We start from the raw sequence: 19,893 nt of genomic DNA, 5'->3' as shown, positions 1-19,893 counted from the left end.
TACGTGACAATTTACTTTAAGTTTTAAATCCAATTAAACTAAATTATAAAGCAAAGCCTTTACTATATATACAGTAGCTGGCTTATTATCACCCCAAATTTTGTATAAGCTATGGAGAATAAAATAAATCGGGTTAACAGTTTTAATAAGTTTATTATTTAATAAACTTTATTATGGTGTATGATCCCTTTAGGCAAGACCTTAGGACTGTCAGCATGGTGGTAATCCGATAGCAGTGTGGTCTTTCAACTTTCTAACCAATGCGATATTTCAGAACCGGCTTTTTTTCAATAGCCTTTTAAATGACCCTAATGTACTGTGAACCCAGAGAACAAACTGCTTAAGGACTGACAATGAAATATGTCACCCTTTCTCTAGGTGACACACCATGTGATAGACGCTGCCAAATCCACTAAAGAAAATATTTATTTGTATTGGCACAAGAGGATTACAATAGAAAACCACTATTCAAACATTTAGTCATTGTCTCTTAATCTTTATACTTGCCTGGGAAAAGGGCTACTTTTCAATGAAAGCCAGTGTGACTGTTCCTTTAAAACTAGATGGAAACCTCCTAACTGTTGCTAATTTTCCCTTAGGTTGCCCACCCTCCTGGCTACCCTTTGTTTACTCTGGTGGCTAAACTGGCAATTCTACTATTTCCTTTTGGTTCGGTTGCCTACCGAGTCAATCTGCTGTGTGGCTTATTTGGAGCAGCAGCTGCAGCTTTACTTTTTTTCACCGTTTTCAGGTAAAGTAGTTGATTAGTTAAAGTTAATTTTAACTAATTGGAGATGGAGTTTTCTTATGGCCCATGTACATACATGACAAAAAAAAAAAAAACCCAAAGAACACCTTTTGTTGCTTAAATGGTTTTCCTAATCACTCATGTGATTTCACTTTCTCAATTTACAGTAATTTCATATGTGTTTGACCCTCAAATGATTACACAGTTGGTTCTGCTTCATACAGTGGAGAGAAAGTGTCACCAGTTCATTATCACAATTCTCTGTTTAGGCAGAATTAATAATGTTTGTCATTTTAGGAAGATGCAGATGGGCCAGTTTAACAGTATGAAGTTCTTCTTTTGGTAAATGGTAAATATTATTTAATTACTCACAGTATTGCTGATAGGCAGCTGCCTATCAGGTCCAGAGCTAATACCTAATTATATTGTATTTTAAATATGCACATGCATGCATTTTGAAATGAGGCTATTAACTAAGGAAATCAATTTGGGAATGTAGTTTTAGTAAGGTTTCACTTTGTTACAGTATAGCTGTAGGGAAAACAAGCAAATGAGACACCACTTACTTCATAATGAAAGGCTTTCCTAGTTTGGAAGGCTACCCTACTTTTAAAAAAACAGGTCATTAGTTTAGGATTTGGTAATCTGTATTTGTCTTTGCTGTTTCTCGCTTTCAGTACTAACTCAGTCTAACCTACGCCTAAAAGGATTATAGTCAAAACTACAAATTATACTTTCTAAAAAGGAAAAACCAAGTTAAAACATTTCTTTCAAAAAGTATTGCAGATTTTATTATAAAAACAAATAATTTTGTATGTAAATATAGTATAATTTGAATAGAAAATTTCAAAAGTCCTTTATGGAGACTGTTTTATTTACATTTGTCATATTACTGCCCTTTGACTAAATTCTTTCTAAATTCCCTTTGCTTGTTTGTAAGAAGGTAAAAGTTACTATGGCTAAAAATTACTATTAAATCTATTTGTGAAAGTTTCAGGTTCAAAATTGTAATTGTTGATCATTCCTAAACGTTTATCTGTATTATTTAATTTGTTTTTATTTCAGTCTTACAGGTTTTCAGTGATAGCCATATCTTTAAGTATTAAATGTTTAACATTTTTGCTTGGATTAATTAGTATTATGAATACTTTTTCTAAATGATTAGAGTAATTTTTATTAGAATTGTTCCTTCTGGTCTTATTTTATAATTAAGGCTGTATCATTATTTTCATTGAGAGAAAAACTATTTTAAATATCTAGAGTGAAATTTAGAACATACCAGTTCTGTATTAAATGTATGAATTACTAATTTTCATAAGATGTTTAAGACAAAGCCATTTTTTTTAAAAACTAATATTTGTTTTGCTAGTTCATTTGTATTTTAGATTATTTCTACAACATATACACATATTAAATGCTGTAGCTGTCTCTTAAAGCAAGTAAAGCTATTTGTTTTCTAAAACTTTTCCATGGTTTTTTGTTATATTAATTGTTGATGCCCTTCCACATAAAAACCACTGCAAAAATCATATATAAATTCTTTGTCTTTCCAGAATCCGAATAGTTTGGGACAGTAATTTTCCTTTGAGTTGTCTGCATTTTAAAATAGCTATAATTATTATGCTTGATTATAATGGGTTTTAGATCAGCACACAGACCTGTGACCATTTTATTTTAACATATGGTCTTAATGATAAATTCATATACTTACTGACATGTTTTAAAACAAAAACTCTTAATAGACTGGATATTTGCTTAGTTTTAGTAATCTAGTACTTTGGAAAAGTTACTTTCTTCTGAGATGTGTCCTAACAATATTATCTCTCATGTAATTTTAATATGAAAATACTTCATTATTTTGAATACAGATAATTGACAAGGTACACGTCCTTTGGGAACAACATAGTTCAAGTGGCAAATCTGTTTTGTCAAACAATGGCCGCCCTTCGGGAAAGAGCAAGCCATCTCTATGGTAATAGGACTAACAGTAGCCTATTGATCGAGTGGAAGAAGACATTATACAATGTCAGCTGGCTTGTTACAATTTCATTTGTCAAATGACCTGAACTTAACCTTTAAAACCTTCCTTCTGTGAATATAAACCCAACAGCAGGACTCGGTTTTTGTGCAGCCATTACAGTGACGGCTTTTTTCCAGTCCTAGTGTACAGTAAATGTATTCCTTCACAGGTTGACTCCTTCATCAGAACTCATTCAGAAGACATTTCACTACTTTATTTATCTACCGACCAAGTCATCATTCCATTTTCTTGTTGAATATTGAGGGGTTTTGATCCTGGAGACAGTTGTATTCTTTCTTTCCCCCATCACTTAAGAGAACATTACTGTACATGTAGGATTAGTGCTGACTGGTGTGCAGGAAATTAATTCTTTTAACAGGTTTAGGTTTTTTTCAGGTAATTGTTCACAGAGCATTCACTATATTTAGCTCTTGGGGTGGACATAAAGACCTTCTGTACCTTTTAAACAAAGATTGTATTTCAAAAGCAAATTTCTGTTTAAATATGTTGATGTAAAAAGCTCCATTTTTTTCAGTAAACATGACTTGGATTGAAAAACCAGTTACTTCGTTGTTGCCAATTACTATGTAATTTTTGCTTTTCTTTCATCTTTCTTTTGCTTTTAAAAGCCTATAAGATGTCATTAACACTGCATTTTTTGTCAATCTTTCCTAATGGTTGGCAAGAATTCTTTTATATTTGCTGAGGTAGAAAGGATATGAGTAAAACAGTACATTGAAAGCTGTATGTGTCACTGTACTTTACTGAATTAAGAATAGTAAGATTGGGGCAGTTATTTCTGCATGTATTTATTTATGTATTGTCCCCTAAGGGGATATTTTAAAGCATGATTATGTTAAAGGAGTTTAATCTAATACATTTCATTTATAGGAAATAGTATTCATTTTATTAATGTGTACATCTGTGCATTTAAGACTCTGTACTACAGTTAAGTGATTTAGAGGAACTGGGATTTTTTTTTTTCCTTTGAAGGCCAATGAAGTAAATGATTTTTTAGTTTGACAGAAGGGTATTTAAAAGTGTCATATTTGAAATTTGCAAATCCTATTAATACAAAAACGTAAAAGTTATAGGTCCTATAAATCACTAATATGAACATTGTTTAGCTTTGCTTAGTACATGAATTTCAAACTTATTTTCTAAAAACCTCAAACTAGATCCTATCGACATGTACTTAGTAAGGAAGGAGTACTGAACTCACTGTCATTAACATGCTTCCATTGTATATGTTCTGGTATCACTGGCAGAGAATGGACTCTGTTGATAGTATCATATAACAATCCTTTACTTGAGGGAAGATTTAAATTGCTTGTGATCTCAAATGAAAGCATCTCTAGTGTCCTATTTTTTTGATAAGTTCCAGGGCAGGGAATATGTTCTCAACAGGCTTGAGAGTCAGCATATCCTTTTCAAACTAGTATGGGCCAAATGGAACTGTAGCAGAACTCATTCAGCAACATTTGTTGTGCACTCATTTGAATTGAAAGTAAAATTTTTTTAGTTTTTATAATCAAATTCAGTGCTTATTTTAGAGAAAGGCAAAGTTACTCTTAAATAAAATTTTTTTAATAAATTTTTTTCTTTTTCTAAAAGGCACTGTTTCAGGAAGCTTGCATTAAAAAACTTTATAACTCCGTTAAGGTTTTACAGTAAGAAATCAGATCTCTTAGTATCAAGCAGGTTCCCTAGAATATGTGAATATTAATTATAATTAAAGGTATCTTGAAACTCTGCCTGCTTACTACAAAGAACTTACAGCCAATTTCAGTGATATTTAAATATCTCCTGGTAGATTGTTTTGTGCCAGTATTTTGTTTGTACAATATTTTATTTTTTATAAGTTATGTAAACATTTCTAAACATTCTGCCACTACTAAAAATTAATTTGATTAAACTTTTGGAATAGGAACACTTGATTCTGAGCACTGTGTCTGCTATTCTTAGGGTTTCAGCTAAGATTCCATTCAATAAAGAATTGAAAATTAAAATGCCATACCTTAGAGTATGTAGAATCTCCTGCTTAAGAGACATTTGGATTTTCCAGCTCAAAGAGTATTTTAGATTATTGCCATAGAGAATAATGTGAAGCTCTTCCTAATTTCAGAGGTAACTATGCATAAGTAACAAATAGTCGCCAAGTTTTTGTAGTTGAAGAAGAATGGAAAGTACTGGAGCATTAATTTCCTTTCAGGAGAATATCTGTCTTGATCCCTGGTTAATTGATCATATATTTCTCTCATACTTGTATTAAAATTGCATTGACTCAGACTGGCTAAGCATATTAAGAGCTTGGTTCATTTGCATTTTCTTATAAGTAGAAGGCCATATTAGGCTCAAATAGCAGCACTTCATTTTGAAGGAAAAAAGCAGGGCAAAAACTCTTTTTTAAGACTGTAGAGTCTTTTCTGACAGCTAGTCAGAGTTAGAATTAGTTCAAGGAAATGTTAATAATGCACTGCCTGGCCTAATCCCTTTGATATCACCAGGTATCCTCCTGTTCATGGGTTAATTGCTTTAAAAGCAAAGGCAATATTCTGAGCGGTGGGCCGCTTCACCTTTTCACAGCTGTTACCATTGAGTGACAACTAAATCCCATGTGTAAGATGAGGAAGAGCTCAATCTCCAATTGGGAGAAAATTTATGTAAACCACAATCCCTTCAGAATGTGCGGAAGTCATAGACTTTCTTGATTTACTCTGCTTTTCCCAGAAAGCTCTATTGTTCACTTTCCTAAGTCCCATCAACCCTTTGTAGCAGAATATCACAGCGGCAGCAGATAGCTTGAAATATATAAATGCTATCATAGCTCTGATTAATAGCAGTGCTTATGAGTCAAGTCTGATAACAGTGCAGCTCTCCACTCAATTTCAGATACTGCTAATGGAATCTGTCTTCTCCAATTGTAATATGAGAAGGCCTAATTTGCCATGGAGCTTGGAGCTGTCACCAGTAGGGGATTGTGGGGTCAGATGGGAGCTGCCAGGTTTTTGCCCTGCAGCTTGTATCTCTCACTTTGAATAGAGCAGCCCCCTGCCTGCCAGTTAGCTGATAGGCCGCCGTGGGGTTTATGCCACTATATACAATAGAAAAGGGCTACATAGGCTGACTTTATAATTGTGAAGCTAGCTCATATTTCCACAGCTACTGTGCTGCATAATTTCTAATAAGTGGTTTTAACAAATGTCAGATTATGAAAAGTTTCCCCAATTACAAAAACTTATAAAACATTTAAATTGCTAAATCTGTTTCCTGCCGAGATTTTTGCCACTGGAACTAGTCATCTGTCATTATGGCTATAATAATAAATGTATACATTTCTTAAAGTTGCAAATAAAATGATAAATCATAACTCATAGATTTCCTGCTTTTCAAAGCCATAAAAAGTAGAAAACACTCAACAAATTGAAATATTACTATATACTTTATAACGTTGCATAATAAGACAACTTTGTTGTCTAGTAAGTTGGTTAGTGTTTTTAGTGAAAATAGTTGAATATCCCCATTCTGTTGATCTTAGTTATTTGGATCTTTTAAGTTTACTTCATTTACCTTTAGAATCTTAACATTTTAAAAATTCTAAGTTTTCAGTTAAAAAGGACTTTGAGAATAATAATTCTGAACTATACCTTAACCAATTTCAGTTTTGCTACCAAATACAAAATATACTATCCAGATTGAGTAATAAGCTCATCCTGAGGCCTTGCATGGTTTTAAACATTTCAAGCAAAATTGATGAAAACCTGTAGTTTGGGAGTTATTTTAAGCTAGGTTGTACCTTAAGAGGATATTGCCTTGCATAGTGCAAGTTATTTGGCATACTATGGACACTTGGTCAAATGTAAAGTAAATGATAGTGATTCCTGTCAGGCTCAGTTCAGTTGTTTTTCTTTTAGGTATTTGGGTATAAATTGATGAGATGAGTTGTTCTAAGCCTCCAATAGCTTCATCATTTATTAGTTTACAAATTTTAATTCTAATGGAAATTGCATGATTGTATTTTATTTATGAGAACTATTCATAATCTTGTTCCCTCTGTTTCACTTGTGCCCTTTTCCTTTATGAAAGCTTTCCCATTTTCTTCCCAACTTTATTTGGTGGTTTTAAAATCAAGACTAATACTTTGTACTTTTCCTTTCAGCGTACTGGTAGTTGATATTTATGTAGCTGAAAATTCGGGGTAGAACAATCTTTTTCCTATTGATAGAGTCTCATGGAATAGAATAAACCTTGGTAGGATTTCACCTGGAGTGAAAGTAAATTTTTATAAAATACGGGAAAATGGGCTTATTTGCAAATTTATTAAAGATGCAAATGTTTTACATTTTTTTACTTATGGTGGTGGTGGCTTTAGAGATAGAACTTTAATATACCAGGCCCTAAATTATTGATTGATATTCATTAGGTCTAAACTTGAAAATGACAAGAAAAACATTTAGATTCTACTGCTCTCCAAATACCCACTGACTATAATTTGCCCCAGCTTCCCAGATGGTGCTAAGGGTAAAGAACCCACCTGCCAGGAGATATAAAAGATGTGGGTTCTATTCCTGGATTGGGAAGATTCCCCTGGAGGAGGGCGTGGCAACCCACTCCAGTATTCTTGTCTGGAGAATCCCAAAGCCAGGGGAACCTGGCAGGCTACAGTCCATAGGGTGGAAAAGAGTCAGACATGACTGAAGTGACTTAGCACATGTGTGCATAATTTGCCCATAGAGCACCTGGCACATATTAGATAGTCAGTACATACTTGTTGAAAGAGTGTTGAGTGAACTGCCACTGAATGAGAGAAGTTCAGCTGAAACTGAAAATCTTTGCTGTCAATAGCTTAGTTTCCCAGTTTGACATCTCCAGGTACATTGAAGAGAGAAATCTATGGGTGATGATTTTGCGAATGAGAGCCAGAGGTAACATTTGTATATTCTCCATGAACAAGACTCAGAAAGATAAGAACTTGGGAGGATGGGAGCAGTAGATTTGCCACTAATTGTATCCTGCTTTACTGTATCTCTTCCCTGTAATCTGATGCATTTTAAGTCATCAATATGAGTTGACACTAAAAATAATTTTTTTAACAAGAATGCTCAGATGCATTGTGGCCTTCCTACTTGATTCTATTGTACTTACTTCAAGTAGGAGTTTTAAATGTTCAAGGAGCATAGAGTACCCTCCATGTTGGGTTCTTTGCACACTGAAGACAAATACATTCATGAATTTTATGAAGCACGTCAAATGTATGTTCTGAAAGAATTTCAGTTTTCTGTTATTTGTCTTTTGATTACGGGTTAGACAAACATGTGACTACACATGAAAATCAAATACTGTGTAGCAGAAAGAAAAATACACCTTATCATCAATAGCAAACCTGTGTCAATGGTGTGAATTGTAACCCCTTCCCCCTCAATTTATCCATTGTGTCAACAGATGAATAGCATTCCATCAGTGAGAAAACTATTGCACAATCAGTACCTTTCTTGTCTAGGTCTCATAGAATTCTGAGCCTCACATTTGTTAGGATTCTCTGAGAAGCATCACATATTCCGCAGCCTAGAAGAGAATTTTTCCATTCTCTGGGTGAAATTTTAAATACTTGGGAACCCTTCTTATCCTATCTGTCATACTCCTGGTATATCTTTCCTCAGTGACTGACCACTGTGATCCCCTGGAATGTGAACTCCATGGTTTTAGCCTTAGCCCAAGTAAAAGGCAATAAGGAAAATTTATTTATTGCAAAAATACTGCAAAGTACATTTTATGTGTCACATATATGTAATATGGATTTATTTATACGAAACAAACTTCAGTAACTTTTAGGTTATTTGTTATTTTGAATCATCTGTATTATTACCTTATTCTGTTAGTCTGAGACCTTGAAAATTAAGCATGCTTCTCTAATAGTGTAAAAACTTGATTTTGATTGTTGACATCTTTTAAAATACAATGGCTGTCTTACTGAAATTTCATAGAAATGTTTAAAGTGTGTGTTCTTTATATGGCCTCATAAGATGTTATCTTTCTATAAGTCATGTTAGATTGTAAAATATGTATTTTACTTGAAGAAATAGCTCCCTTGATATCCTTCTGTGAGGCTCTGTGAGCCTCTAGATTGAGAATAGAAAACATTTTTCTCATATATATATAAAATTTATCATAATTAAAGTGGAAAATATTTTAGATTATTTTGCAATTTATTAGTGAGTTGTGCTGAAAACAGTTCTCATTTTATTCACAACTTCATTTGAATTTCTTTTTTTCCTCCAATTTCCTATTAGTAGCAGGTTCATCAATTTCAGTAGAAAACTGTTTGTCTTTTAAATTTAAATGAGCTAATTTTAAGATATCACTTTTAGCACATTAAATGTAAATAAATATATCTGTTCTTCAGTTGCTTTATAAAAAATAACAACTACTTAAGCATATTTATTTTTTAATATAAATTTATTTATTTTAATTGGAGGGTAATTACTGTACAATATTGTATTGGTTTTTCCATACATTGACATGAATCCGCCATGGGTGTACAAGCATATTTATTTAAAAGAATGAAATGAAAATTAAAAGTAGGCCTCCTTGATTGCCAAGTGAAAACACCTTGGTGTTTTTTGATTATGTCATTTTTCTTTGAAAAAAGAGTTAGGTTTAATCTATAGGTAGAAGACAGTTGTTTTGTCTTATTTGAGAGTTATTTATATTTACTCTCCATCTATTTATTTGACTTTATGGATGATACCAAACAGCTTGTTTTGTGGGTTCAGAACAACATTTTCACTTAAAACTCATGTTTAAAAAACAAGGTCAGATTAAACATTCCTTCACTATATTTTTAAAAGAAATATTGCTTAGCCAGAAATTTGAACTACAGTTCATTTACCAGCATTCATGCATAGTGTTTCACTATGCTTATATAATCTAATTCTGCCCCAAAATTGCAAAGGTATGTTGTACCCTTTTCAGGGGAAAAAAATTGTAGAGTGTGTGTTCTAGTTAGAATTATTGCCCAAAAGAGCAAATTACAACTAATTTGTTCAATAACCCACATTGGGAATATTATTGGTCAAACTCATAAAATAACAAAGACCCTAGCAATCAAAACAGATAATAGATTAATTGGAGGTTTTCAGAAGTCAGCAGATTCATAGAATTCATGCCTTAAAAAAAAATTGATAAACAGACAATAAAAGTGCTTGCTAAGTCATCTTATTTAACAAGTCTAAGACCAGATTCACCTTCAGACATATTTGTCAATGTGATTTTTGCAGCATCACTTAGATAAGTCTTTTGCACATTTAATGTCTTTATCCAGAATTCACAGTGGCTTATTGATATGAAAGATTTATTGATATTTGGCTCAAAAAGACATAAAAAGTGGAAACTTTGAGGTATTTTGTTTGAGATTTACAAAGATTTGAGAAAATACAAGGAACTCCCTTTACACAACAGTGTGAAAGGCAATATGAATAAAGAACAACAACAATAAAAAGTGAAGGTAAAGTATGTCTGAAATTATATATATATATATAAATGTTTATATAATATATTATATAAACATTTAGTTTCCAAAAGTTGCATAGCTTTGTTCTGTGTGTGTGTGTTCAGTCACTCAGTCATGTCTGACTCTGTGCAACCCCATGGACTGTAGCCCTCCAGGCTCCTCTGTCCATGGGATTCTCCAGGCAAGAACACTGGAGTGGGTTGCCATTTTCACCTCCAGGAGATCATCTAAATATTTGTAAAATGAGATATTCTTTTAACTTTTAAATGTGCTAATGTACTGACACAGCTGTCTAGCTACATCACAGGTATCAGTAGTCCAAAAAATTCTATTGGCTTTGTTAATACTTTATTTAGAGTTTTAAGTTCCTCACATCTGGTTTCTTAACTATGTTTTGATTAAGTTACAGTTAAAATATTTTATTCCTCAAGATTGTTTTTACTAAGAAATACAGAAAATCTCCGTATTCTGATTTATTAATACATTTAATTAATAATAATAATAAAAGATTATTAATAAATTTAATTTAATGAGAGTCTAGAGAAGGGGCGGTTGCCCTAGTCTTTGCGAAAGTACTTCTGAAAACTTCTTGAAAAGGTGAAGCCTGTGCTGAGTTGTAAACTATCAATCAGTGGGAGTGGCCAAGCGAAGGCAAAGCCGTGATCCAGATACAGAGAATCTTCTGTGCTAAGAAACTCTGAGGTGGAAGAGAAACAGCCTGTAAGCACAGGGAGAAGTCATTCAGTGTTGCTGGAACACAGTTCAAAATAGGTTGTGTTGAAAATGAAGCTACAGGTGGGCTTGAGACCAGATCATGAAAATCTGTGTCTGTTGTCATGGGACGCTTATAATATGTTCTATAGTCAAAGAGGAACCCTTGAAGGGTTTGAAACAGAAAAGCACAACTTCAGGTGTGCCTTAGATCCCTCTCTCTGGTGGCAGTGGTGGGCCCAGGGCTGGAAGCAGGCAGCACATAAACCTACAACATTGTGTGAGCCTGAGGTGATGAGTCAGATGAGCTGACCTAGGGAAGTGAGTATGGGTAGAGAGAAGAATATGATTTTATAAAATGTTGATGAAGTCTAATTGGCAGGATTTTGGAAAGGGAGAGGAGCTCTGATGATGACTCCTAGGGCTCTTAATTTAGATAACTAAACAAGGAAGATAATGAAATTCAGTAAGGGAACACAAGAAATTATTTCAGGCAAGAGGATGAGAAATGAACTTTGCACGTACTGACCCTGAGGTTCTGTGGGACATCCAGAGTTGGGGTGGCTTTGTGGTGAGGGTACAACAGTAAGTTGGAGATAAGATTAATTTCAAAACTAAGGGAGAGGTGGTGCTGGAGACAGATTTGTTTTTAGTTTGTCGCTGGCAGGTGAAGTCAAGATAGTGAATAAAGTCACCCAGGCAAAGTAGAATGAGAACAATTTGCTGAGAATGAAATCTTTGAGAAACACTGGCTTGAAAGGTGTTAAATGCAAGAAGAGAAAACACATTTGGAGAAAACATAAAAGGAAGACACAGAGCCATAAAAGGAAAACCAGAGGATATGAAGTCCAGATGGTCAACTTGGTAGAGTGTGGCTGGGGCAGTGATCAACACAGCAGAGAGGTTCCTTGAGCCTGCCCTGTTTGGTGGTTAGACAGTCGCTGGAGACCCCAGTGAGAACAATTCCAGTAGAGAACTAGGGTGAGAACAGAGGATGGAGGCTGCAGATGGGGACAACGTGAGGCCAATCCTGAGCCTCACTGTGACCCTGAAAATTGCCTTCAGGAAAGTGTTCTCGACATCAGCTTGCCCGCAAGTCATTTTATTTCCATCTCAATGAGGGGAAACAAAGCATGCACAGATATTGTCATATACCGTGAATAATGTAACAAGACTGCCGACCTGCAGAGTCAGTGAATGAACTGGAGACCGTCTCTGAAGTCTTCAGAAGCTCTTCATCCTCACCATTGCTGACATTATCCTTTGACCTGTCAGCCAGTCACAGACTCAGCTTGCTGTGGGCTGATGTGGGACGCCACATCTGCTTGCTTGCCTGCTAGTGACATTCTGGCACTAGACCACACACCTCTCTTCCTACATTGCACTCACCCTGCAGACTTACTAATATACCATGTACTGCTTGTCTTTTGAGACAAATGCTTAATTTTAAAGGGTATCTTATGATTTTGAGAACAGCTTTATTAAACTCCTCCATCTCTCTTCCCACTCTGCCTGATTTGAGCATTCAGTTCGCTCAATTTCTTGGTGTCCCTACACTTGTCTTCCATTGAACTGAGACCTAGATCCCTTTGGTCATCCTTTTGATCTCCTCCATCAGCCCCCTGCTGGCTCTGCTTCCTTCTCCATTCAGTGTAGACCCCGTAGTTCATTGCTTTAACACCTTTTCCTCTTGTCCTTCTGCCCTACCTACCTAGTAAAACTCACCCTGGTTCCTTATAACCTTCCCCAGCCTTCCCCAGCGCAGGTCAGGCTGCTACAGACCTTGCCACAGCCATGTGGACCAAGGCTGCCACCCCACATCCACAGCTTCTACAGTCTCCAGCCTCAGCTGAGTGCTTATTACACTTTATTTGCTATTTACAAGTCCTTGTTTTGTAGCCCTCCCTAGCTTGCAGAGTTTTCTCAGAGCAGACGATTCAAATTATCTTTACTTTTCTTAACCCACTAGACTGTACATGTTACATGGTTAGTAAATGTTGATTGATTCTGAGTTTTAGCACGGAACAAGCTTTTAAAGGCAGTATGTTCAAACCTGTGCATTTGAAGGAACATGTACTGTTTGATATATAAAAGACTGTTGGAAGCAAAGAGACTCTCAAAAGTATAGCCTATATACATTATTTTATGGAAATTAGAGATAGTATTAATAAAATGAGGCCTCCAAAATGTTTTATATTCTCTATATGGATGCATGCATAACTTTTTGCCCTTAGGCATACTGCCTTCTTTTCTATGTTCCACAAAGCTTTGACAACTGCAGCATTTATTTTCAGAATTTCCTCACACAGTTTTTCTTGAAGACAATAGAAATAATAAAGAAGGAAGGCAGATAGTTTTAGTCAGAATTCTCAGTGGCAAGCGATTGGCTGTGTTTAGCAGAAAAGAAGCATATTGAATGGAAGTTGGGAAGAATGCTACAACTCAGTAATAAGAAAGATATAGCAATTTTTTAAATGGGCGAAATATTTGAAAAGACATTTCTCCAAGGAAGATGTAGAAATGACCAATGAGCAATTGCAAAGGTGCTCACCATTGTTAGCCATTAAGGAAATGCAAATCAAAATCTCAGTGAGATACCCTTTCACACCCAATGGGATGACTAGAATCAAAAAGTCAGATAACAAGTGTTTACTGGGTTGTGGAAAAATCAGAACCCTCATCCAATGCTTGTGGGAACATAAAATTGTGTAGCCACTTTGGAAAACAGTCTAGCAGTTTCAAATGATTAAATTGGTTGTTTTAGGATCCAGCAATTCCACTGCTAGGTGTATACCCTAGAGAAATGAAAACATGTCCACACAAAAACTTGTACACACATATTTACAGAAGCAGTATTCGTAGCAGGCAAAAGATGGAAACAATCCAGATGTCCATCAGTGGAAGAATGAATAAGCAAAATGTGGAATAGCTGTGTAGTGGAATATTAATTCAGCTGTACGAAGAAGTGAAATACTGGTACACACTACAAGTTGGATGAACCTTGAACACATCATGTTAAGTGAAAGAAGTCAGACACAAAAGTCCACGTATTATACGATTCTACTTATATGAAAACCCAGAAGAGGGAAGTTCACAGACAGAAGGAAGATTAGTGGTTACTTAAGCCTGGCAGTGAGATTGGAGAGAGAGTTAAAGGAGATAAAGTTTCTTTTTGAGGTGATGAAAATGTTATAAAATTGACTATAATGTTAGTTGCATATATCTGTAAATATACTGAAAGTCTTTAATTGTACATTTTAAATAAATGAATTATACAGTATATGAATTATATCTCAATAAAGCTTTTTGCTTTTAAATTCAAGAAAGTAGGGAAAACCACCAGACCATTCAGGTATGACCTATAATCAAATCCCTTATGATTATACAGTAGAAGTGAGAAATAGATTCAAGAGATTAGATCTGATAGAGTGCATGAAGAACTATGGATGGAGGTTCATGACATTGTACAGGAGGCAGGGATCAAGACCATCCCCCAAGAAAAAGAAATGCAAAAAGAAAAATGGTTGTCTGAGGAAGCCTTACAAATAACTGAGAAAAGAAGAGAAGCAAAAGGCAAAGGAGAAAAGGAAAGATATACCCATTTGAATGCAGAGTTCCAAAGAATACCCAGGAAAGATAAGAAAGCCTTCCTCAGTGATCAGTGCAAAGAAATCTAGGAAAACAATAGAATGGGAAAGACTAGAGAGCTCTTCAAGAAAATTAGAGATACTGAGGGAACATTTCATGAAAAGATGGGCTCAGTAAAGGACAGAAATGGTATGGACCTAACAGAAGCAGAAGATATTAAGAAGAGGTGGCAAGAATACACAGAAGAACTGTACAAAAAAGAATGACCCACATAATCCCAATGATATGATCACTCACTTAGAGCCAGACATCCTGGAATGTGAAGTCAACGGCCTCAGGAAGCATCACTATGAACAAAGCTAGTGGAAATGATGGAATTCCAGTTGAGCTATTTCGAATCCTAAAAGATGATGCTGTGAAAGTGCTGCACTCAATATGCCAGCAAATTTAGAAAACTCAGCAGGACTAGGTCACGGGACTAGAAAAGGTCGGTTTTCATTCCAATCCCAAAGAAAGCCAATGCCAAGGAATGCTCAACCACACAATTCCACTCATCTCACACGCTAACAAAGTAATGCTCAAAATTCTCCAAGCCAGGCTTCAATAGTATGTGAACTGTGAACTTCCAGATGTTCAAGCTGGATTTAGGAAAGGCAGAGAAACCAGAGATCAAATTGCCAACATCCATTGGATCATAGAAAAAGCAAGAGAGTTCCAGAAAAATTCTGCTTTATTGACTATGCCAAAGCCTTTGACTGTGTGGATCACGACAAACTGGAAAATTCTGAAAGAGATGGGAATACCAGACCACCTGACCTGCCTTTTGAGAAATCTGTATGCAGGTCAGGAAGCAACAGTTAGAACTGTACATGGAACAACAGACTGGTTCCAAATAGGGAAAGGAGTACGTTAAGGCTGTATATTGCCACTGTGCTTATTTAACTTATATGCAGAGTACATCATGAAAAACTGGGCTGGATGAAGCACAAGCTGGAATCAAGAATGCCAAGAGAAATATCAATAACCTCAGGTCTGCAGATGATACCACCCTTATGTCAGAAAGTGAAGAAAAACTAAAGAGCCTCTTGATGAAGGTGAAAGAGGAGAGTGAAAAAATTGGCTTAAAGCTCAACATTCAGAAAACGAAGATGATGGCATCTGGTCCCATCACTTCATGGCAAATAGATGGGGAAGCAGTGGAAACAGTGTCAGACTTTATTTTGGGGGGCTCCAAAATCACTGCAGATGGTAACTGCAGCCATGAAATTAAAAGATGCTTACTCCTTGGAAGAAAAGTTTTGACCAACCTAGACAGCATATTAAAAAGCAGAGATATTACTTTGCCAACAAAGGTCCGTCTAGTCAAAGCTGTGTTTTTTTCCAGTGGTCATGTATGGATGTCAGAGTTGGACTGTGAAGAAAGCTGAGCGCCGAGGAATTGATGCTTTTGAACTGTGGTGTTGGAGAAGACTCTTGAGAGTCCCTTAGACAGCAAGGAGATCCAACCAGTCCATCCTAAAGGAAATCAATCCTGAATATTCATTGGAAGGACTGATGTTGAAGCTGAAACTCCAATACTTTGGCCACCTGATGTGAAGAAATGATTCATTTGAAAAGACCCTAATGCTGGGAAAGATTGAAGGCAGGAGGAGAAGGGGACAACAGAGGATAAGATGATTGGATGGCATCACCAACTCAATGGACATGAGTTTGAGTAATATCCGAGAGTTGGTGATGGACAGGGAGGCCTGCCATGCTGCAATCTGTGGAGTCGCAAAGAGTCGGACATGACTGACCGATTGAACTGAACTGAACTGAACTGAAAGCTTTTTAAAAGAGGAAATATTCAAATCTAGAATTTAAAAAAAAGGAAGTTGGAAAGCTTGCAGAATTTCTTGGAAGGCTGGATTAGTAGGCTCTGATCCCAAAATATTCAGAGTCCCAGGCATGTGTGTGCTGGTGAAACCACCGCGGCTGCCATCCCTGGGCCCCAGGCACCCCAGCTCACATCACCGACCCTGACCTGGGTTCTGAGCACTAGCCCTGAAAGTGCTGCCATTATTGTCTGTGAAAATGATGCACAAGTCCCACCCACTATGTCTGATTCTGTCTCCATACCTGCTCTTTGGCCTCATGAATTTCCAGTTCAAAGAATGGAGCAGGTGATTCTGACAGGCAGAGCCCAGGTCATATACCCATGCTCTAGCTGCAATGAAGACTAGAAAAATATCCTATATTTCAGTGTGTAATAAGAGGGGCTGTGCCTCATAAGCTTGTATCACTCAAGCATATGAAAGGATTTTAGATGATGAGTAGCAAAAGAAAAGAGAAGGTCCACTACTCTTGTCTTCAGTCTATAGACTGAGTTGATTTCTAAGCAAGCTCTTTTGAGATGCTAAAAATATCAAGATTATAGGTTTGATTTTCTTTACTGGCTTTATAATCAGTTACCTTCTCTTCTATAACCTTACTCAGCAGTCTCACAAATTATTTCTCTGATACCCAGAAAAATCAGGTGAAAGAGTATATGGATTATTCATTGTGAAACAATCTTGTCCTTGGCAGGGGGGGTGATATGGGACAGAAGTGAGGTGAGAAAAATTCAGATTTTAGACACTGCTGATGTAGGATTAGTCTTCAATAAAATGCTAATGTACATAAGTATCTGTAATAGTATAAGGTGACTGGATAAATTTTACCACTGATAATTTTACTTATACTGTCTTCAATGTCTAAAACCATATGAAATATTTGAAAAGGCAGTTAACATAGTTCATAATTCCAATAATGTCAACAATTCAAACGCTTTAGGATGTCTTCCTGAGCATAATAATGTGCTAAAAATCATTGTAGATTAGTGAGTCTTGAGTTTTCTTCCTGAGGATTTGTACATATCTGTTCTCTTTAATTAACTGTTTACTGGTTTTAAACTTTAACTGCCCTTTCAAAAAAAAAAAAAAAAGGTTAATATCAGTCTTCAGAGGTGTGTACAATTCAGGTTGGTAGTGTGTTGTTTAGATAACACATAGACATAAATACAATTCTAATAATTGACAAAACTTCTGTTCTTCACTCAGAGGTGCATATTTAACTAAATGTACAATATATCATTGAAAGTGAAAGTGAAATCACTCAGTTGTTTCTGACTCTTTGTGACCCCATGAACTGTAGCCTACCACACTCCTCCGTCCATTGGATTTTCCAGGCAAGAGTACTAGAGTGGGTTGCCATTTCCTTCTCCAGAGGATCTTCCCAACCCATGGATCATACCCTGGTCTCCTGTATTGTAGGCAGACGCTTTACCATCTGAGCCACTAGGGAAGTATATCATTAGTCTGGAATAAATGATTTGACATTAAAACTAAAATAGCCATCTCTTACCGATAATGTAATTATTTTAAATAGCTAGACTAACAATTTTAATCCTGGTTCTGCCACTTAATTACCTACTGTAGGGCCTTGGAAAAATTATTTGGCCTCCCTGAGCCTCAAATTCTTCATTTGAGAAATGGAGACAAACCACCATCTACTCATAGGGTTATTGTGAAAATTACATGAATATAAAGAAGGCAATAAAACAATACCTGAAACATGGCTAACAAGAAACTCAACAAATGTTAGCAAATTAGCTTGGAAATTTGCTGATTTCTTTAAACTTTTTATCTTGATGCAATTTCAGATTTATAAAAAAGTGGCACAAATGGCTCACTGTTTGCCCTTTACTCAGGTTCCCAAATATTAATATTTTACCACATTTGCTTTATCCTTGACTCAGTGGATATGTATGTATTATTTTGCTTTTTAACCAGTTAAGAATAAGCTGCAGTCATGATGTCCTTTTACCCTTAAATGCTTCAAGATACGTTTCTTTAAACCAACATTGTCTTACATATACACAGTGTAGGTCTCAAAACAAATTATCAATGATACAACACTGTTACCTAATCTTCAGACTTGATCCAATTTTTTCCACATGCTTATAGTAGATGACACCACCCTTATGGCAGAAAGTGAAGAGGAACTCAAAAGCCTCTTGATGAAAGTGAAAGAGGAGAGTGAAAAAGTTGGCTTAAAGCTCAACATTCAGAAAACAAAGATCATGGCATCTAGTCCCATCACTTCATGGGAAATAGATGGGGAAACAGTGAAAACAGTGGCAGACTTTAATTCTTTGGGCTCCAAAATCACTGCAGATGGTGATTGCAGCCATGAAATTAAAAGATACTTACTCCTTGGAAGGAAAGTTATGACCAAACTAGATAGCATATTCAAAAGCAGAGATATTACTTTGCCAACAAAGTCCGTCTAGTCAAGGCTATGGTTTTTCCAGTGGTCATGTATGGACGTGAGAGTTGGACTGTGAAGAAGGCTGAGCGCCAAAGAATTGATGCTTTTGAACTGTGGTGTTGGAGAAGACTCTTGAGAGTCCCTTGGGCTGCAAGGAGATCCAACCAGTCCATTCTGAAGATTAGTCCTGGCTGTTCATTGGAAGGCCTGATGCTAAAGCTGAAACTCCAGTACTTTGGCCACCTCATGCGAAGAGCTGATTCATTGGAAAAGACCCTGATGCTGGGAGGGATTGGGGGCAGGAGGAAAAGGGGACGGCAGAGGATGGGATGGCTGGATGGCATCACCGGCTTGATGGACATGAGTTTGAGTAAACTCCAGGAGTTGGTGATGGACAGGGAAGCCTGGCGCACTGCAGTTCATGGGGTTGCAAAGAGTCGGACACAACTGAGCGACTGAACTGAACTGAACTATAGTAGAAGAAAGTCCTAGATAATACCTTTTATTCTGTTGTCATCCTTTTGGTCTCTAAGCTGGGACAGTTCCTCGTGATGGTTTTGTTTTTTCTCAGGACTTTGACACTTCTTGATACATACAGGTCAGTTATTCTGTAGAATGTCCTTCAGTCTGAGTTTGTCTGTCCTCTTGCTTAAATTCAGGTAATGCATTTTTGGCAGGAATACCATAGAAATGATGCTGTATTCTTTTTTTTTTTGCAATAGATAAAGAAGCATATGATGATTTTTGTCCCATTACTGGGCTGTTAACTTTGATGATGTGATTAAGACTGTGTCAGTCCAGTTTGCCACTGTAATGACAGTTTCTTCTTTTGTAATTATTTACAGGGAAATACCTTTAGACAGTGTGCATATTTCTGTTACTCCAAACTTTACCCTCTACTTTGGTATCCATTGATTATTATTATGATGGTTGTCAAGTGGGGATTTCTAATTCTTCTAATTTCTTCTATAGTTATTAGTTGACTTTCCATGGACTTTTCCTTCTCACCCAACTTTTTATATCACTACA

At 36.1% G+C, this 19,893-nt stretch overlaps 1 protein-coding gene across 1 annotated transcript in view; it reads left to right on the top strand.

The window, feature by feature from the left end:
* Window positions 1-19,893, top strand: part of TMEM260 (transmembrane protein 260) — a 72,779-nt gene that overhangs the window by 11,266 nt on the left and 41,620 nt on the right. The window contains exon 4 of the mRNA XM_086319035.1: window positions 600-751. Within this exon, the coding sequence (XP_086175161.1) occupies window positions 600-751 (152 nt within the window). The remainder of the gene's footprint in view (window positions 1-599; window positions 752-19,893) is intronic.

This window comes from Bos grunniens, chromosome 10 (assembly GCF_055505025.1).
Source record: "Bos grunniens cultivar Pamir isolate PY7600 chromosome 10, Bosgru_T2T1.0, whole genome shotgun sequence".
In the NCBI taxonomy this organism is placed as follows: Eukaryota; Metazoa; Chordata; class Mammalia; order Artiodactyla; family Bovidae; genus Bos; species Bos grunniens.
The sequence above is the reverse complement of the archived record's forward strand: the minus strand, read 5'-3'. Positions and strand labels throughout refer to the sequence as shown.